Consider the following 22448-nt stretch of genomic DNA (forward strand, 5'->3'; position numbering starts at 1 on the left):
TCTCTCTAGAATATCTCTCTATATTATGTTCTGTATATGTATGCCTCCCTTACCTTGCTCTTCCATCTGTAGTCCACTCAGCAGATCAATGCTCTCTGGTCTGTCTTCTATTGTCTCTTGTTTGACCAGCAGCAGATCAGGCTTCCCATCCTCCATGTCTACTGACTGTGAGAGATGCAGAGTGAGATCAAGAAATCTGATATCAGCACCCCGCTATGGAGCATCTTCTAATTGGGCAATGAGGCATTGCTATGAGTACAATGCAAACATGTTGATTTCATACTACACAAAAGTGTTAGTTGATTTGATTACTTGACACTCTTTAAAGGGATAGTTCGGGATTTTGGCAATGCCTTTTATCTACATTTAAATTGTAGTCATCTAGCAGACACTCTTATACTTCCCCAGAGTCCGATGAACTCGTGGATACCATTATTATGTATCTGCATCCATTAATGCTAACTAGCTTAGCGCAAAGAATGGAAGTGTTCCAGTCTTCATTGCCAAAATCTCCAACTACCCATTTAACGGTTTGATAATTCAAAGACATGGTCCCACACTTAAGACAAAATTAATCAAGACCTGGTCCCGTATCCACAAAGAGTCTCAGAGAAGGAGTGTTGATCAGTACTCCTACTCTAAGACACTGTGGATACAGACAATAGTTTACAGTGGGCTCACCTCAGTGAGATTGTGTGTGGTCCTGTACTGCTCAGCTGAATCCTCTGTCGGTCCAGGAGTAGGAGTAGTCTGGTTGTCCTCCATGACCATGGTCCCCTCAGGGTTCCCCAGACCCTCCTCACACCCCTCCTCCTTCACCAGCAGCACCTCTGGACCCTCCTCCTCCTGGAATAGACAGGTGATACAGATTACACAGACATACACTCCCTCAGGTACGTACACACAGATAATAAACAGACTTTCAACATGGAGTGTTGACCCATCCCTACTATGTTTGAGTCCTATACTGTAGTTACAGAATGACTTCATTGTTGTTACAGAATGACTTCCTTGTTGTTAAACACATCATGGTGGACATAAATATGTTGTTGTGGGTACAAATAAGTCAGCTATGATAGGTCAAAAGTCATCATCAGACAAACCTGACTAAACTATTTTGACATGTACAGTAGATGTTTATTAGTGTGTAGGTATATTTATTAAGAAAGTGTATATTGGTTATAAAGCACTGTTGTTGGGTGTATGCTTATTCTGTTCCTCAAAAAATGTTGTCATTTTCCGTTTTTCGGTTCTGTTCCCTGAACCAGTTCAAACCCCAAACGTGTACAGATTTTGGGCGGAGTAAATCCTCTCATGTCACCTCTTCCTCTCTGACTCAGACAACTACCGTGATGTAATCTCGTCCCCAGACACTTCCTCTTATGTGCTGTGAGCAATAGCCTGGGGAAGAGGTTACGGTGAATGTGACTGTACATCAAAGGACCCCCCCCTCCAGAGGAAGTTGCCGCCACTATTTCAACATAATTTCCTGTCCTAGAGAGGAAATGCAGGTTTAGGTTCCACCTCCAAAGAATGATAAAGGCTACTTATACATATTCACGAATTGGGTGTGGGGATTTCCACCTGGTTGATAATCGAGCTGCTGTGTCAGATTTCAAAAAGGCTTTACAGCGAATACATACCATGCGATTATCTGAGAACAGCGCCCTGCTTACAAAAGCATACAAACATTTGTATAGCGATAAAATTAATCACTTACCTTTGATGGTCTTCATATGTTTGCAGTCACAAGAGTCCACGTTACACAATAAATGTTCATTATGTCTCAAAATCTCTGTTTTGTTGGCACGTTTTGTTCAGCAATCCACTGGCTCAAAGGCGGTTACGACGTGCAGATGAATACATCCAAATAGTACCGGTAAAGTTCGTTGGAACATGTCAAACAATGTTTATAATTAATCATCAGGTTGTCTATTGTCTAAATAATCGATAATATTTCAATCGGACAATAGGGTCTTCAATAGAAAGGAAAAACAATGAACGGCGAGCAATCGGTCACGCGTGCAAAACAGCTCTGGTTCATTCTGCATAGAAAATGGTCTCATTCTTCCTTGTTTTTCAGAATACAAGCCTGAAACAATGTCTAAAGACTGTTGACATCTAGTGGAAGCCATAGGAACTGCAACATGGGTCCTAACCCAACAGATACTGTATCGGCATTCAATAGAAAAGTACCCACATCAAAAATATCCCACTTCCTGGATGGATCTTCCTCAGGTTTTCGCCTGCCATATCAGTTCTGTTATACTCACAGACATTATTTTAACAGTTTTGGAAACTTTAGAGTGTTTTCTATCCAATACTACCATGCATATCCTAGCTTCTGGGCCTGAGTAACAGGCAGTTTACATTGGGCACTTCATTCATCCAAAAATCCGAAAATACTGCAAACAATGACTTATTGACTTAAATCGTTGTGCAACATCAAGAGTAAGATCTGGTCGCCGTTTTTTCATCTCTAAAAAGTGGATTTCTACTGCTGTGGGAGTTCAAATGTTGCAATGGTAAAATGTTTGAAAATTTTCGCTTAACACGAGAACTTTTCTTATTTGTAATGCTTGCCTAATATGTTAGCATGCATAACATTTTAATCAATTCTGCTGGTTGTTAAAAGCACAGTTTTGGGTAATAACCTTTATATCAACATCCTTGCCACTCCCGTTTAACAACTCTAAATCGCTTTGGCACAGTAGTCATCAAGGCACTTGCCGATAATGTTGCATACAACTTTTAGAAGGTCTATCATTTTTATTGAACACAATCAAAGTTAACATAAGCCCGAGATGCCTTCAATTGCCCATATAGAAATGCCCAATTTAGGCATAATTTTTAAGAATGTGATATTGCGCGCCAAAGATATAACATGACTGTACTGTAGGTAATTAAATAATTGAAAGAAAAACAAGTTTATTTATTAGCCTAGCAGTTATAAGAATGTATATATTGTGAAAAAAGGCCTCATGTGAAATCATTGTCAAAAGCGTAAGAGATACTGTTGCATGTACAGTACCAGTGAAAAGTTTGGACACACCTACTCAGTCAAGGGTTTTTCTTTATTTGTACTATTTTCTACATTGTAGAATAATAGTGAAGACATCAAAACTATGAAATAACACATATGGACTTATGTAGTAACCAAAAAAGTGTTTAAGAAATCCAAATAGATTTTATAATTGAGATTCTTCAAAGTAGCCACCCTTTGCCTTGATGACAGCTTTGCACACTCTTGGCATTCTCTCAACCAGCTTCATGAGGTAGTCACCTGAAATGCATTTACATTAACAGGTGTGCCTTGTTTAATGTTAATATGTGGAAGGTATTTCCTTCTTAATGCATTTGAGCCAATCAGATGTGTTTTGGTAAGGTAGGGGTGGTATACAGAAGATAGCCCTATTTGGTAAAAGACCAAGTCCATATTATGGCAAGAACAGCTCAAATAAGCAAAGAGAAACAACAGTCCATCATTACTTTAAGACATGAAGGTCAGTCCATATGGATCATTTCAGGAACTTTTAAAATTTCTTCAAGTGCAGTCGCAAAAACCATCAAGTGCTATGATGAAACTGGCTCTCATGAGGACCGCCACAGGAAAGGAAGACCCAGAGTTACCTCTGCTGCAGAGGATAAGTTCATTAGAGTCAGAAATCAGTAATTATCTGCACCTCAGATTGCAGCCCAAATAAATTATTCACAGAGTTCAAGTAACAGACACATCTCAACATCAACTGTTCAGAGAAGACTGCGTGAATCAGGCCTTCATGGTCTAACTGCTGCAAAGAAACCACTACTAAAGGACACCGATAAGAAGAAGAGACTTGCTTGGGCCAAAAAACACGAGCAATGGACATTAGACCGGTGGAAATCTGTCCTTTGGTCTGATGTCCAAATTTGAGATTTTTGGTTCCAACCACTGTGTCTTTGTGAGATACAGAGTAGGTGAATGGATGATCTGCACATGTGTGGTTCCCACCATGAAGCATGGAGGAGGTGTGATGGTGACTTATTTAGAATTCAAGGCACACTTAACCAGCATGGCTACCAAAACATTCTGCAGTGATACTCTATCCCATCTGGTTTGCGCTTGTGGGACTATGATTTTTTTTTCAACAGGACAATGACCCAAAACACACCTCCAAGCTGTGTGACCAAGAAGGAGAGTGATGAAGTGCTGCATCAGATGACCTGACCTCCACAATCACCAGACCTCAACCCAATTGAGATAGTTTGGGATTAATTGGACCACAGAGTGAAGGAAAAGCAGCCAACAAGTGCTCAGCATATGTGGGAACTCCTTCAAGCATTCCAGGTGAATACCTCATGAAGCTGGTTGAGAGAATGCCAAGAGTGTGCAAAGTTGTCAAAGCAAAGTTTGGCTACTTTGAAGAATCTCAAATAAAATATATTTTGATTTGTTTAACACTTTTTTGGTTACTACATATGTGTATTTCATAGTTTTGATGTCTTCACTATTATTCTACAATGTAGAAAATAGTACAAATAAAGAAAAACCCTTGAATGGGTAGGTGTGTCGAAACTTTTGAATGGTACTGTAGGTCTAGATTATTTATGAATTGATCATATAGAAATATAAAAACATTATTTTAACCACGCCAAAGAATCTAGAAGAAAAATAAACGCACACCTATTTAGGCGAGGTGCTGGCTAGCGGAGTAGAAAACTTGAAAATAAAAGTGAGCCGCACACTCTAGGAGCTCAGATGAAAAAATGTAATTACAAACGTTTCGACAGCCAAGCTGTCTTCATCAGGGTATAATCACAAACACTGCGAGATGACTCGTTTGTGTAGTGTCAAAAGACACAGGTGTCTGTAATCATGGCCAAGAGTGGCCTAATATCATTTGTTAATTATTAAATATAAAAATGGCATACAAAGAACAGCATACAAACAACAAATGGATAGCATATGATCATAAATCCCTCTTAGACTACACAAGCTTACAAACAATTACAATGGCAAAGTCACAATAATCACAAGAATGGCTTCAGATCAAAGTCTACGTTGAGATCGAAGGGAACAAGGGTCTTTAAGTTAAATATCCAGGCAGCCTCTCATATTAACAATAAATTATCAAGGTCACCCCCTCTCCTAGGGAGGGTGACATGTTCGATGCCAATATAACGCAGAAATGAAATCGAGTGGCCTGCCTCCAAGAAGTGGGCCGCAACTGGGTAAGTAAAGTTTTTACACCTAATTGTGCTACGATGCTCTGAGATACGTACTTTTAATTCGTGCTTTGTTTTACCCACATATTGTTTACCACAAGAACAAGTTATAAGATAAATAACTGCCTTAGTGGAGCACGTAATAACACCTTTGATTGGGATCGATTTCCCTGTTTGAAGGATCTACATTTATAAGTGCCATTGCATTGAGCACAGCCATTACATGCCAAAGAACCACGTCAAAGAAACCACGGATTCTTTACCTTTTTCTATTATCAAGACACCTGCTGTTAACTGACAATTAGGACAATTAGGTTTTCTAAATATCGGTCGACTAGGTGGGACTCTAATAACTTAAAGTGCTTCATGCATAGCTTTTATTTTTACCCATTAGAGTAGGAGTAAAATGTCTCTCTTCTCAGCATTTATGACCCCTTTTCTACTCTGAGATGCTTTGTGGATAGGGGTCCAGATGTGATGTATATTAAAGAGTCTCAATTAAAATCTTAGAATGAAAAATCCCATTTTGTATTTATTAAACATGTTTTTAAATCTCAACACACCATATGAAAACCACACATACACGTCTCAACTAAAAATCTGCATGAACTTGATAAACTGCATTAATTTTCTCATTAAAAGTGAAAATATTTAGTTTGTGCCCAATATAAATGGTAAATAATGTAGTGTCATTTTGGATTCACTTATATTGTAAATAACAATAGATTATGTTTCTAAACACTTCAACATTAATGTGGATGCTACCACGATTACGGATAATCCTAAATTAATCGTGAATGATGATGAGTGAGAAAGATAGAGGGTCAAAGATCATAACCCCATTCATGCTAACCTCTTACCATTACCAATAATAGAGGAGGTGAGCATGTCTTGGGGGTCTTTGACCCTCTGTATCTTTCTCACTCATCATCATTCACGATTAATTTTGGATTATCCGTAATCGTGGTAGCATCCAGATGAATGTATAAGTGTTTAGAAACATATTCTATTGTGATTTACAATAAAAGTGACTCCAAAATGACACAATACATTATTTACTATTCATTTATCGTCGGCACAAAATCTGAAACACAACCAAAACAAACAGCGAATGCATCCAACAAATTTGTAGAGTCACAAGCTTGATGTAGTCATGGCATGCTATGAATATGGGACAAAATGCTTCATTTCTGCAGTCAACTGACCAAATCGCCCTCTAGTTACCTCATGGGTGGAATATTATTAATAGACATTCTTTAAAAAAAAAAGTCAATTCCGGTGTTTCTATTTCAAACGGTTTTGATATATTTCAGTCCTCTTTGATGTATATAAAGTATAATCTTGTGATGCAAAGCCAAACATTTATACATTTCAACTCTATATCAGACATGGTACAAGTGTCTTATTTTTGTAAGCCCATAACCATGTGTGTGAGGAGAATACTTTTGTTTCAAAATAGATTTGCTTAAGATTACCTACAAACACTGTGTGACCCTGATTTAGCCCACTGCAGTAAAAGGTTATTTACCTTTCATTTCTAGTGGGCACAAAATAATCTGAAACACAACCAAAACTGCAAATGCATCCAACAAGTTTGATTTAGACATTGAGTGCTAGGTATAGGGGACCAAATATCAAACTTTTGACTACTTTATCTATAAGAATCTTTAGCTGTGATAATCCTTTTGAACCCTACCTTTTGGAAAAAAAAGTATTACTCGTTAATATTTTTCACTGAGCAATTTTATTAGTATAAAATAATATATAAATTATATTTAGATTTTTTTTTAATTGCATACAATATAGCTCAGTATGTAAGTTTTATTTTACAAAGTCACTATTGCTCATCTTTATCAAGTGTGTCAATCATTTCTGACCCCACTGTATATCACACAATATTCTACCCAGGAATATCCAACACTGAAATCTGTTACTCTTGTTATTCCAAATACATCTGTGGATTTTTTTCTACTGTAAATTCCTATTTGTTGTTAATGCAGGGTTTGATCTAAAGGTCAGAAGCTATTGAGTGGAATGGTTATTTTCTATGTTCTAGAGTGGATTGTTTTTTCTGCTGGTGTATCCTGAGGTAGAGCCTCTCTGAGAACCTCTTCCCGCAATGCGTTTGTATGCAAACAGTCTTTCTCCTGTGTGGACATTCAGGTGGCTCTTCAGCTGGTCCTGCCGGGAGAACCTCTTCTCACACTGGGGACAGCTGTAGGGTTTCTCCCCTGTGTGGACCATTTGGTGCCTCTTCAGGTGGCCAGCCTGGGCAAAGCGCATATGACACTGGGTACAGCTGAAGGGTTTCTCTCCTGTGTGGACCCTCTGGTGTATCTCCACATTCTGGGAGCAGCTGAAGCTTTTGTTACAGAACATGCAGAGGAACCGCTTCTCTTTACTATTGCCTGATGTGGCTCCTCCTCCCCGAGCCTGGGCTCTAGCCCTGTCGTTTGAGTTCAATACCTGATCGAAAAGGATGCGGCCGTGTGAATTAGTGTCAACATCGGTGGGGCCTTCTAAGTCGCTTTCCCTAAACGCGTGTAAAGGGGACTGGGTTGTGACATTTAGATTTGTGTCTAAGCTTTCCCTGTTATCTAAGAAATCTCTGCCCTGTGAGTGTCCGTCTCCTAGGTGGCTATCTGCATTCCATGTGGGAGGAGCGTTGCCCTCCACTTTCACAGTCACCTCATCTACGACTATAACCTCCCCTTTCTTATCTAGGCACCCTTCAGAGTATACACTACTACTGTACCGGTTCCAGTCCCCTCTAGACAGATCAGTCTGTGTCTCTAATCCCAAGGATATGTTGCCAGGGTCCATCTCTGTAGCGTAAGAACAAGACGGATCCTCACCGCCAGTGTTTAACGCGTCACCATCACTTTCTCCATGCGAATGAACCATCCTCTGGCTCTGGTGAAATACTGCTAAATACTCTGAGCCAGGAGCAGGAAGACGGCTAAGTCTCCCCAGCCCTAGTCTCTCTGGGTCTGATCTGTGGTCAGATCCTGTGTGTAAGAGCCTGTGTGTTACAGTTAACGTCTCGGTGTCTGTCTCTGGCTTGAGGATGGCGTTCGGCGTTCCACTGACCTCCGTAATGTTACCTCGGGTCCTGGGCGGCACTTGGACGGAGGTGGAGACCTCCGTGGCTACAGGGGGCATTCCAGCCACTTCAGTCTGGATGTTTCTGCTGTGCCGCGGGTCCTCCTCTCCTTCAGACTTCTCCTGCTTGACACCAGGACCTGCAGCCTCTGTATCTGCAGACTGACACAAGAACGGAAGAGGTTACTACTGGTCATGTGTTGAATTGGATAACAATGTCATAGGGAAGTCTTGCAAGCTCCCCAATGGCAGAGCCTTTCTGAAATAAACTGGCCACATTTGATGTACTGTACATTTGATGTAATACTATTACACTAACCTCTATCACGATAATGTGCTGAGTTGAGGTTCCACTCCCCTCATCAAAACTGATTGGTTGGTCATCTCTCCATGTATTGTGTCCCGCTGGCTTCACAAAGCTCCTGTGGCCTCCAGTGAGATGTCCTTCACCTGAGAAAGTGATTGGGGGAAAAGAGGTGGTTAGTTTAGCTACTGTCAATGCTCAACGCTACACCCTGTTGACAGTTTTAGAATTCTAGATAAGGTAACACTTCGCATAACTGCTTGATATACTATTCATAGATTGATTATGTTCCATGCATCTTATTGTTTTCAACGATGAAATACTAGGAAATGCAGTAAATCAAGAATCTGGTTCGAATATGATATTGTGTCTTTGTGCAAGATAGCTAAGTAATCAGGGGAATTATTGCATACAATCCAAAAACTGACCAAGACCCAATTCTGGTTAACCAAAGATTGTCTATTATAATGACAAAATATTAAGAGTGACAGCTCTGATAATATAAATACATGTCCTCGAAGATGGAAGATATACGGGAGGAGGCAAGATCAGGTGGGACCATTCTAGTCAATAGAGATATACAGTGGGGAGAACAAGTATTTGATACACTGCCGATTTTGCAGGTTTTCCTACTTACAAAGCATGTAGAGGTCTCTAATTTTTATCATAGGTACACTTCAACTGTGAGGGACGGAATCTAAAACAAAAATCCAGAAAATCACATTGTATGATTTTTAAGTAATTAATTTGCATTTTATTGGATGGCATAAGTATTTGATACATCAGAAAAGCAGAACTTAATTTTTGGTACAGGAACCTTTGTTTGCAATTACAGAGATCATACGTTTCCTGTAGTTCTTGACCAGGTTTGCACACATTGCAGCAGGGATTTTGGCCCACTCCTCCATACAGACCTTCTCCAGATCCTTCAGGTTTCGGGGCTGTCGCTGGGCAATACGGACTTTCAGCTCCCTCCAAAGATTTTCTATTGGGTTCAGGTCTGGAGACTGGCTAGGCCACTCCAGGACCTTGAGATGCTTCTTACGGAGCCACTCCTTAGTTGCCCTGGCTGTGTGTTTCGGGTTGTTGTCATGCTGGAAGACCCAGCCACGACCCATCTTCAATGCTCTTACTGAGGGAAGGAGGCTATTGGCCAAGATCTCACGATACATGGCTCCATCCATCCTCCCCTCAATACGGTGCAGTCGTCCTGTCCAGTTTGCAGAAAAGCATCCCCAAAGAATGATGTTTCCACCTCCATGCTTCACGGTTGGGATGGTGTTCTTGGGGTTGTACTCATCCTTCTTCTTCCTCCAAACACGGCGAGTGGAGTTTAGACCAAAAAGCTCTATTTTTGTCTCATCGGACCACATGACCTTCTCCCATTCCTCCCCTGGATCATCCAGATGGTCATTGGCAAACATCAGACGGGCCTGGACATGCACTGGCTTGAGCAGGGGGCCCTTGCATTGCAGGATTTTAATACATGACGGCGTAGTGTGTTACTAATGGTTTTCTTTGAGACTGTGGTCCCAGCTCTCTTCAGGTCAATGACCAGGTCCTGCCGTGTAGTTCTGCTCTGATCCCTCACCTTCCTCATGATCATTGATGCCCCACGAGGTGAGATCTTGTATGGAGCCCCAGACAGAGGGTGATTGACCGTCATCTTGAACTTCTTCCATTTTCTAATAATTGAGCCAACAGTTGTTGCCTTCAAACCAAGCTGCTTGCCTATTGTCCTGTAGCCCATCCCAGCCTTGTGCAGGTCTACAATTGAACCCTGATGTCCTTACACAGCTCTCTGGTCTTGGCCATTGTGGAAGGTTGGAGTCTGTTTGATTGAGTGTGTGGACAGATGTCTTTTATACAGGTAACAAGTTCAAACAGGTATAGTTAATACAGGTATAGTGGAGAACAAGAGGGCTTCTTAAAGAAAAACTAACAGGTCTGTGAGAGCCGGAATTCTTACTGGTTGGTAGGTGATCAAATACTTATGTCATGCAATAAAATGCAAATGAATTACTTAAAAATCATACAATGTGATTTTCTGGATTTTTTGTTTTAGATTCTGTCTCTCATAGTTGAAGTGTACCTATGATAAAAATTACAGACCTCTACATGCTTTGTAAGTAAGAAAACCTGCAAAATCAGCAGTGTATCAAATACTTGTTCTCCCCACTGTATAGATGACTCATCTTTGTATCTGTGCCATTATAGAGTCTGTGACAGCATGGGCAGGGCCATTGAGGCTATCTCTGATTCAGAGGGGTTGGGTTATATGCGGAGACACATTTCAGTTGAAGGCATTCAGTTGTACTACTGACTAGGTATTAGAGGTTAACCAATTAATCGGAATGGCAGATTTCAAGTTTTCATAACAATCGGAAATCTGTATTTTTGGGCGGCGATTTTGCAGATTAATTTTTTTTATTAATTAATGCCTTTATTTAACTAGGCAAGTCAGTTAAGAACACATTCTTATTTTCAATGACGGCCTAGGAACGGTGGGTTAACTGCCTTGTTCAGGGGCAGAACGACAGATTTTCACCTTGTCAGCTCGGGGGATCCAATCTTGCAACCTTACAGTTAACGAGTCCAACGCTCTAACCACCTGCCTCTCATTGCACTCCACGAGGAGTCTGCCTGTTACACGAATTCAGTAGAAGGCAAGGTAAGTTGCTAGCTAGCATTAAACTTATCTTATAAAAAACAATCAATCAATCATAATCACTAGTTACAACTACACATGGTTGATGATATTACTTGTTTATCTAGCGTGTCCTGCGTTGCATATAGTCGATGCAACACTGGGGCATGATTTAACAAAAGCGCATTTGCGAAAGAAGCACAATCGTTGGACGACTGTACCTAACCATAAACACCAATGCCTTTCTTAAAATCAATACACAGAAGTATATATTTTTAAAACTGCATATTTAGCTAAAAGAAATCCAGGTTAGCAGGCAATATTAACCAGGTGAAATTGTGTAATTTGAGATGGACCCTGTAATTTCTGCGTTCATTGCACGCAGAGTCAGGGTATATGCAACAGTTTGGGCAGCCTGGCTCATAGCGAACTAATTTGCCATAATTTTAAGTAATTATGACATAACATTGAAGGTTGTGCAATGTAACAAGAATATTTAGACTTAGGGATGCCATCCGTTAGATAAAATACTGAACGGTTCCGTATTTCACTGAAATAATAAACATTTTGTTTTCGAAATGATAGTTTCCGGATTCGACCATATTAATGACCAAAGGCTCGTATTTCTGTGTGTTATTATGTTATAATTAAGTCTATGATTTGATAGAGCAGTCTGACTGAGCGATGATAGGCAGCAGCATGCTCGTAAGCATTCATTCAAACAGCACTTTCGTGCATTTTGCCAGCAGCTCTTTGCAAGCACAGCGCTGTTTATGACTTCAAGCCTATCAGCCTAATGGCTGGTGTAACCGATGTGAAATGGCTAGCTAGTTAGCTGGGTGTGCGCTAATAGCGTTTCAAACATCACTCGCTCTGAGACTTGGAGTAGTTATTCCCCTTGCTCTGCAAGGGCCGCGGCTTTTGTGGAGCGATGGGTAATGCTGCTTCGAGTGTGGCTGTTGTCGATGTGTTCCTGGTTCGAGCCCAGGTAGGTAGGGGCGAGGAGAGGGACGGAAGCTATACTGTTACACTGGCAATACTATAGTGCCTATAAGAACATCCAATAATCAAAGGTATATGAAATACAAATGGTATAGAGAGAAATAGTCCTATAAATACTATACTAACTACAACCTAAAACCTCTTACCTTGGAATATTGAAGTCTCATGTTAATAGGAACCACCAATTTTCATATGTTCTCATGTTCTGAGCAAGGAACTCAAACGTTAGCTTTTTTACATGGCACATATTGCACTTTTACTTCTCCAACACTTTGTTTTTGCATTATTTAAACCAAATTTAACATGTTTCATTATTTATTAGATTTTTATTGATGTATTATATTAAGTTAAAATAAGTGTTCATTCAGTATTGTTGTAATTGTCATTATTACAAATAAATACACTTTTTTTTTTTTATCGCCCGATTTAATCGGCATCGGCTTTTTTGGTACTCCAATAATCGGTATTGGTATCGGCGTTGAAAAATCATAATCGGTCGACTTCTACTAGGTATCCCCCTTTCCTTTCATTTGAAAGTAGTCCATTTTTTTTCTTCCTTTTTGGCTGATTGCTCCCAACTCATAGGAATCGCCACCCCGTTGACTACTTTAAAATGGTGGAAACCCTCAATGGCAATGTCCATGATAAAAACAGGTTATATCCATGAGGAGTCCTCTATCTCAATGACAACAGGCAAAACTCTGATATAAAGGCGTTTTTTTCCAAATTTGCAGAAATGCCACTATCAGTGCTTCGGTAACAACCTAACCATTATGAAACTTATATTGATCAAATATGCCTCAAGTAGCAAATTAGCCATTACATTTTTTGTTGACCAAATTTGACACTCATTTACCTCCATACAAATATAAGCCTTCCTGGGCTTATTTTCGTGGACAGATTTGGGGTTGAGAAAAATTATCGCTTCGCCTCTTCCTCTCTCGGTTAATGCATCTAAAGTCACACATGCGCAGAGGGGAATGGGGCGGCAGGCCCCGCAGCCTCGACCTTCTACAAAATGTACCTCTTGCCATTCCTCTGTATCGGTCGAGGATCTTGACACTACTGGGACGGCTGACGAGTACGCGCTCCCGTACCACCTTCAGTTCCAGTAGCTGTAGTTTCCTCCGCAATGCCCTGTTTTCTTTCTGGCTTTTAGTTATTTCCAAACGAAACACTGCATAGTCGTCGTCGACGAGTTTACAGACCTCTGCCACGGCTGCATTCGCTAGCACCTCCATGATGGAGGCTATTTGAGTGTGAAAAACCATAGCAGCTAGCCCTACCTAGATAACATCTATCAACTAAGTCCAGTCTCTGCGCGAATTAAACACTATTTGGGGTAAATATGCAATGATGTGCAGTTAAATGAGTCATATTTTGACTTCCATTGTGTTCATAAACGTCTAAAGTAAAACGCTAACGTGGAAATAGTTCTTGGTCATTGTTTACACGGAATATAAGTTGTTATTGGTTGGCGTCATAGGTCAAAGGGTGTGGCTAAATAAAAACGGTATTTGCGCTGTTCTTTAAAATATACAGTGATGGAAAAAGTACTCAATTGCCATACTTTAGTAAAAGTAAATGCTATACATCAAATTCCTTATATTAAGCAAACCAGACAGTACTCCAACACTCAGACATAATTTACAAATGCAGTATTTGTGTTTAGTGATTCCGCCAGATCAGAGGCAGTAGGGACGTCAACCCCTTGTATTGATATGTGCATGACTTGGACGATATTGCTGTCCTATCTGAGCATTCTAAATTTAAGTAGTACTTTTTGACGTCATGAAATATGTATGGGAGTAAAACAGTACATATTTTCTTCAGTAATGTAGTGGAGTAAAAGTTGTCAAATATAAATTGTAAAGTACAGAGAAGAAGGACTCAAGTAGTACTTTATAGTATTTTTAAAAACTTGTTTACTTTACAGCACTGGAAATGGGGTACTGCTTATTACATTACACATCCAAACTCTTCAACGATTGTGTATTATATTGACAAGATATTCAAGATAGTCTTACTAAAAATGGAAAGACTTGTCCATAGATAAGAGGAGGCGAGATCAGGTGGGAACATTCTAGCTAATGTGAAGGCAGATGCAAGTGCGAACAACAGGAGATCAAAGTTTATTGGTTTGTGTACACAATTTAGCCAATGATATAGCGAGCGCATCAAAATGCTTATGTTATTAGCTCCTAACAATGCAGTAAAATGTCAAACAAGTACACAAATAATAGAATAAATAGCTAAATAGAGGACTGGTGGTGCTTTCAAGACAACTGGGGAAAAAACTCAAATCATGATGTTAGTGATCTAAAGGTTGAAAAGTCAGAGCACTAGAAGAGGCTCGAGTTCCCAGACTTGGAATTCCAAGTTGGATGACCGCTCAAAACTATTTTTCCCAGTCTGAGCTCATTTTATTTTGAGTTCTCAGTCTTCTTGAACGCTCTGAAGTGTGAAGTCTGAGATTTCCGAGTTTCCAGTTGTTTTGAACGTGGCGTCATCTTGGTATCTGTGCTATTATAGCGTATGTGACAGTATGGGCATGTTTTTAGTCTATGGCAGCGCCATTGAGGCTATCTCCATTTTAAAGTAGTACATTTTCTTCTTAATTGGCTGATTGCTCCCAACTCCTAGGAATCCCCAACCATAGGAATCCCTACCCAGTTGACTACTTTAAAAATGGTGGCAGCCTTCAATGGCAATGTCCATGCTAAAACGGATTATATCCATGATGAGTCCTCTATTTCTGACAACAGGCACAACTCTAATTTAACACATTTTTTGGGATAAGTTGACGAAATGCCACTTGGGTCCACCCATCAGTGCATTCGTAACCTAACAATTATGAAACTGATATTCAGTCAAATAAGCCTCATGTAGCAAATTAGCATTTACATTTTTTGTTAACTGAATTCAACACTCATAAAATCTAAAAATCAAATTTTATTTGTGGCATTCGCCGAATACAACTGGTGTATACTTTATTGTGAAATGCTTGCTTATGAGCCCTTCCCAACGATGCAGAGTTAAAAAATAATATAGTAACACGAGGAATAAAAATAAGTTACCTCCATACAAAAATGTCTCACTTTGTGGGCTTATTTTCGTGAACAGATTTAGCCTCGTCCTCTCTGGTATCTTTTCAACTCAGAGCAGAGTTGTTTAGAAAGATTACCATAAATTACCTAAAAATACTTTTAAAAAGAGGGACATCATATTTGTTATGAAAAAAACAGGCAAAACTAAATTTAGAGGGGAAATATAGTGTTCCACTTCAATGACAGGGTTTTGGCTATGCCAGCACACCAAACAAGTATGTATAATGTGAGAAAGACTGAGGGATTTAGTAATCCAAAAAACTCTTACTCCAAGACACTTCACATGATGACTATAATATGTCAGCTAAAGCCACAATGCTACGATTTCTCCCCATTGTGGACACTTATGTCTGGTTAGCTTAGTCAGGTAGGAGAAGCTCTTGTAACATAGTTTGCACTTGAAGGGCCTGCCCTTGGTGTGAACGGTCTGTTGCTTCTTCACATAGGTCGCCTAAGTAAAGCTCTTCCCACACGTGGAGCAGCTGTACGGCTCGTCTGCGTCCGTCCTAATGCTCGACTCCAACGTTGAGACCCAATTACACCAGAGGTAGAAGCAGGAGTCACCACCCTTAGGTGGTTAGTCTTTCAACTCCCTCCTTGACATCTTGCCATTGTTTGGATGTTGTTGGGATTGTGTGTTGTGTTCTAGGCTAGGTACCTCTCCTGGTGAACGCCCATCCTGACCTGGTCTGTATCGGTGCGGTAACCATGAGGTAGCTGAGGAAAGCTAGACCCAGGTCCAAGCCCAGGCTTTCTATGAACTGAGACACTAGGCACCTCCTGAAAGCCTACCACCAGGGGGTCTCCCACCCCCCTCTGTGAAGGCTGAAGCCCAGGGTGACCTGCTCTGTTCATCATGGATACTGTGGTGTTTGCATCATAGGAACAGGAGGGTCTATCTCTATCAGCCCCAGGCCCTGCTTCATCCCTGCACTGAGACTGTGAAGAGAAGGGTCTGGGCTGCAGACTGGATCCCTGACTGGAGCCTCTGTCTCTCTGATGACCACCAGGACTGAGGTTGTTCAGTCCACCTGTCCATTGTTTTGTGTGGTGGTGATGGAGTTTTTATCCCTTGTGGTTTGTATTTTTATTTATTATGGATCCCCATTAGCTGGAGTCCAGCAAAATTAAGACAGTTCATACAATTTTAAAAACTTTACAATACATTTACAGATTTCACAACACACTTTGTGCCATCAGGCCCCTACTCCACAACTACCACATATCTACAGTACAAAATCCATGTGTGCGTACATTATCGTGTGTGTGTATGCATATGTCTGTGCCTATGTTTGTTGCTGCACAAGTCCCTGCTGTTCCATGAGGTGATTATTTTAAATCAGTTTTTTAACTCTAATTTTACTGCTTGCATCATTTACTTGATGTGGAATAGAGTTCCATGTAGTCATGACTCTATGTAGTACTGTGCTCCTTCCATAGTCTGTTCTGGACATGGGGGATTGTGAAGAGACCTTTTGTGGCATATGCATGGATGTCCGAGCTGTGCGCCAGTAGTTCAAACAGACAGCGCAGTGCATTCAACATGTCAATACCTCTCATAAAAACAAGTAGTGATAAAGTCGATCTCTCCTCCACTTTGAGCCAGGAGAGATTGACATGCATATTACTAATATTAGCTCTCTGTGTACATCCAAGAGCCAGCCGTGCTGCCCTGTTCTGAACCAATTGCAATTTTCCTAAGTCCTTTTTTGTGGCACGACTGAACAGCAGTCCAGGTGCTACAACTATGGCCTAGGATCTTCCTTGTTGATAGTGCTGTTAAGAAGGTAGAGCAGCGCTTTATTATGGACATACTTCTCCCCATCTTAGCTAATGTTGTATCAATATGTTTTGACCATGACAGTTTACAATCCAGGGTAACTCCAAGCAGTTTAGTCACCTCAACTTGCTCAATTTCTACATGATTTAGTTGAGGGTTTAGGGTTTAGTGAGTGATTTGTCCCAAATACAATGCTTTTAGATTTAGAAATATTTAGGACTAACTTATTCCTTGCCACCCACTCTGAAACTAACTGCAACTCTTTATTAAGTGTTGCAGTAATATCAGTAATATCAGTAGCTGTAGTAGCTGACGTGTATAGTGTTGAGTCATCCGCATACATAGACACTCTGGCTTTCCTCAAAGCCAGTGGCAATTCATTAGTAAAGATTGAAAAAGGTAATGGGCATAGACAGCTGCCTTGGGGAATTCCTGATTCTACCTGAAATATGTTGAAGAAGCTTCCATTTAAGAGCACCCTCTGTATTCTGTTAGACAAGTAACTCTTTATCCACAATATAGCAGGGGGTGTAAAACCATAACACAAGTTTTTCCAGCAGCAGACTGATCGATACTGTCAAAAACCGAAGTGAAGTCTAACAAAACAGCCCACACAATATTTTTTATCTGAGGATCTCATCTCGGTAACTAATGGCAGTCAGGCTACCTCTGGTGAGCACATGGAGGGCTGTGCGGCCCCCCAAAGAAATGCCACACCATGACTGACCCACTGCCAAACCGGGGCGCCAGTGGCGAATTTGCCAATCTTGGTGTTCTCTGGCAAATGCCAAACGTCCTGCACGGTGTTGGGCTGTAAGCACAACCCCAACCTGTGGACGTCGGGCCCTCATACCAACCTCATGGAGTCTGTTTCTGACCGTTTGAGCAGACACATGCACATTTGTGGCCTGCTGTAGGTCATTTTGCAGGGCTCTGGCAGTGCTCCTCCTTACACAAAGGCGGAGGTAGCGGTCCTGCTGCTGGGTTGTTGCCCTCCTACGGCCTCCTCCACGTCTCCTGCTGTACTGGCCTGTCTCCTGGTAGTGCCTCCATGCTCTGGACACTACACTGACAGACACAGCAAACCTTCTTGCCACAGCTCGCATTGATGTGTCATCCTGGATGAGCTGCACTACCTGAGCCACTTGTGTGGGTTGTAGACTCAGTCTCATGCTACCACTAGAATGAAAGCACCGCCAGCATTCAAAAGTGACCAAAACATCAGCCAGGAAGCATAGGAACTGAGAAGTGGAATGTGGTCACCGCCTGCAGAACCACTCCTTTATTGGGGGTGTCTTGCTAATTGCCTATAATTTCCACCTGTTGTCTATTCCATTTGCACAACAGCATGTGACATTTATTGTCAATCAGAGTTGCTTCCTAAGTGGACAGTTTGATTTCATAGAAGTGTGATTGACTTGGAGTTACATTGTGTTGTTTAAGTGTTCCCTTTATTTTTTTGAGCAGTGTATAATGTTTTGGTTCAACTGATATACAGAACTCAGTCACAGCAATGACACAAAAATAACCAAGTCAGTCAGCACAGAGTCAATTTTGTATTTAATTTCATCAATGTACTTTTACTGCACAAAACTATACCTGTGGCAAGTAGAATAACTTTTCTCACTATGGTAACACTTTACATTTTCTGTAAATCTGGTACCCTCCCTTTGATAAAATTAATTTTTGAATACTTTGGAGAAGGTTTAACATTACATACATCTTCAGTACTTCATATCAATTAAACATGAATTAAGGCACTATAATTTCCTCATTATAAAACACCAGCATCAAACAACAGGACAAGGTTGTCACTTTTCATCAGTGAAGCATTTTTACAGACACCATCCATCACCATATCATCTACTCTGCCTCATCATACTCATTCTTTCTTCAGTTCACCTCATCCAGTTCCATATAGAGTACCACAGTATGAGTCATAATACCCATATAACCTAGCGGTCAAACAAGTACATTTTTCCAGTTGTTTTTCCACCATTCATTTTCCCCATAGGGGATATAAGAAACACTACAAATAAGGGCTGTGTTTCGTGTAGACTTACCCTGACGTGATGTTTTGATAACTGTAAATCTCTCTAGGACAAGGTGACTTAATATTTTTGCCAGTATTTAACCCCCCAAAATAAATTGCTAATGTGGCTATCATAAAGAACTACAAATGCCATGATGATCTGGACGAGACTGCTGAATTGAGGCAAAGGTAAGAATCTATGGATTAACTATCTAATGTTAGCTAAATTTAGTCATGAATAAATTGGCTACATTTCTTTAAATTTACAATTCTGTGCACTGTCTTCTGCAAGTTTTAAATAATCACAAACCAGTTAGCAAAGGTGTCAGCTAGAGAATGCTTTGCAGGGATTTGTAGTCTTGCATGATGTCTACTTTGATGCTAATTAGCATTTTAGAATCTGAGAGTAAATAGGGCTGAATATATTGATAAAATTCACCTTGTCCGAGAGAGATTTACATGGTTATCTAAACGTCACCCCACGGTAAGCCTACACGACACAGTCCTTATTTTAAGTGTTTCTAAAATCAAAAATGAATGGTGGAAAAATGATTGGAACCATTTCCCATCCACTGACCTCTACTATTTAGCCTCTGATCCTGGCCTGCTCAGTAATGTTGTCCCCCTTGGATCTTGGCTAAACCTGTCTAGGAATCCAAGATGGCCACCCAGTGTCCTCTGTTAGCCTCCAGCCAACCACCTGCAGGAAGAGATTCCAAAATAGACTTTATAAGCATGGCAGTGAAAAGTCTACATATGGAGATTTGTGGAAAAAAATAGCCAGATGCATCACTATTCCCATTGAAGTATATATATTATGTTCTGTATATGTATGTCTCCCTTACCTAGCTCCTGCATCTTTAGTCCACTCAGCAGATCAATGCTCTCTGGTCTGTTGTCCATTGTCTCCTCTTTGACTAGCAGCAGATCAGGCTTCCCATCCTCCAAGTCTACTGACTGTAAGAGGTACAGAGTGAGATGTTGGATCAAGAAATCTGATATGAGCACCCTGCTATGGAGTATCTTCTCATTGGGCAATGGAAAAAAAAGGTAAGGGCATGGATCAGAAAACCAGTCCGTATCTGGTGTGACCACCATTTGCCTCATGCAGTTTATACATCTCCTTCGCATAGAGTTGATCAGACTGTTTATTGTGGCCTGTGGAAGGTTGTTCCACTCCTCTTCAAATACTGTCCGAAGTTGCTGGATATTGGCGGGAACTGGAACACGCTATCATACACATCAATCCAGAGCATCCCAAACATGCTCAATGGGTGACGTGTCTGGTGCGTATGCAGGCCATGGAAGAACTGGGACATTTTCAGCTTCCAGGAATTGTGTACAGATCCTCGCGACATGGGGCAGTGCATTATCATGCTGAAACATGAGATGATGGTGGCTGACGAATGTCACGACAATGGAGCTTGTCTCAGGAGCTTGTCAAAGTATCTCTGTGCATTCAAATTGCCATCGATAAAATGCAATTGTGTTCCTAACTTATGACTGGCAATACCACAACCCCACCGCCACCGTGGTGCACTCTATTCACAACGTTGACATCAGCAAACCGTTCGCCAACACGACGCCATACACGTGGTCTGCGGTTGTGAACCGTTTGGACGAACTGCCAAATTCTCTAAAAACGACTTTGGTAGAGAAATTAACATTCAATTCACTGGCAGCAGCGCTCGAGGACATTCCTGCAGTCAGCATGCCAATTGCACGCTCCCTCAACTTGAGACATCTGTGGCATTGTGTTGTGTGACAAAATCGCACATTTTAGTGGCCTTTTGTCCCCAAGCACAAGGTGCACCTGTGGAATGATTGTTGTTTAATCAGTATCTTGATATGCCACACCTGCCAGTTGGATGTTGGATTATCTTGGCAAAGGAGAAATGCTCAATAACAGGGATGTAAAGAAATTTGTGCACAATATTCTAGAGAAATAAGCTTTTTGTGCATATGTTACATTTCTGGGGTCTTTTATTTCAGCTCATGAAACCAACACTTTCCATGTTGTGTTAATATTTTTGTTCAATATGTATTGGTTATAACTGTCATGTTTATGCAGAATAGGATGAGATCAGATGTGATGTACACTAAAGAGTCTCAATGAGAAAAGTATTTGAATTAAGTCCCATTTTGTGTTTATTAAACATAAACAAGTTTTAAACAGACCATATGAAAACGACATATACATATATATGTCTTTACTACAAATCTGCATGATAAACTGCCTAAATGTTTTCAATAAAAGGTGTCCTGGGGGAAAAAAACAAGTAGTTGAACGGAAGTAATAAAAAGGGCATTTGTGAACATCATTATAGCCTACACAGTACAAACAAAATATGTAACAGACTTTTTAGGCGTACAGTGCATATCGAAAGTCTACACCACCTTTAACTTTTTTTCACATTTTGCTGCCTCAAAATTCAATATAAAAAGGAATTAAATTACATTTTCCTGCAGATCTACACAACCTTCTCCAAATTTTCAAGTAAAAGAAAGTTATAGAACATTTACCAAATTAAGAAAAAAATGGATAAGTCTCCACCAATCAGTTAATACTTAGTGGAAGCACATTTTGGCTGCAATTATAGCTGTGAATAACTTGGAATAAGATTCTACCGACTTCGCACAACACTATATCCATTGTTGTCAAAATTGGGAATCATTGGACAGCCATATTCAAACCTTGTCTCCGATTTTTTTAAAGCTGATTTAAGTCACTACTGAGACTAGATCACTCAGGAACTCTCAACACCTCTGTGTAATTGTCCCACAGAAAAATAAAACCCTATCCCAGGGTTTTCAGAAGACTGAGGTGAGTTTCTTTGCTCGTTTCATATTTATTTTTTATCATAAATTCCCTAGGCCCTGCCGGTGACATAACCATAACATGATGCTGCCATCACAATACTTGAATACAAAGAGATCAACAACATTGCACTTACATTATATTTTTGGCCTGAATTTTTTAAAAATAGAGGGTTGTCTCAAATCAAATACAACAGAATGAAGCCCTCTCTATTTAAGTATTGTGGTGGCAGCATCATGTTATGGGTATGCTTGTCATTGGTAGGGACTGGGGAGTTTGTCAGGATCAGTGGTGTAAAGTACTTAAGTACTACTTAAGTAGTTTTTTGGCGTATCTGTACTTTAGTATTTATATTTGACAACTTTTACTACAATAGTAAAGAAAATAATTTACTTTTTACTCCATACATTTTCCTTAACACCCAAAAGTACTTGTTACATTTTGACAGGAA

The 22448-nt window shown here is 40.4% G+C and overlaps 2 protein-coding genes across 12 annotated transcripts in view; one reads left to right on the top strand and one right to left on the bottom strand.

The window, feature by feature from the left end:
• The window catches only part of LOC109901251 (zinc finger protein 583-like), an 880650-nt gene that overhangs the window by 235986 nt on the left and 622216 nt on the right, over nt 1-22448 (top strand). The window lies entirely within an intron of this gene.
• LOC109901195 (gastrula zinc finger protein XlCGF48.2-like) overlaps nt 1-22448 on the bottom strand; it is a 37950-nt gene that overhangs the window by 8625 nt on the left and 6877 nt on the right. The window contains exons 1-5 of one of the 2 annotated variants that reach the window (XM_020497247.2): nt 13285-13738; nt 8627-8757; nt 8296-8469; nt 682-846; nt 54-165 (exon numbers count right to left, since the gene is read on the bottom strand). In XM_020497247.2, coding sequence (XP_020352836.2) covers nt 54-165; nt 682-846; nt 8296-8469; nt 8627-8757; nt 13285-13531 — 829 coding nt within the window. In that variant the 5' untranslated portion in view covers nt 13532-13738. Of the gene's footprint in view, nt 1-53; nt 166-681; nt 847-8295; nt 8470-8626; nt 8758-13284; nt 13739-22448 lie in introns of those variants that run through there. The other variant, XM_031836585.1, reaches the window with a different exon arrangement.

The sequence above is a fragment of the Oncorhynchus kisutch genome, linkage group LG12 (genome assembly GCF_002021735.2).
Source record: "Oncorhynchus kisutch isolate 150728-3 linkage group LG12, Okis_V2, whole genome shotgun sequence".
Lineage (NCBI taxonomy): Eukaryota > Metazoa > Chordata > Actinopteri > Salmoniformes > Salmonidae > Oncorhynchus > Oncorhynchus kisutch.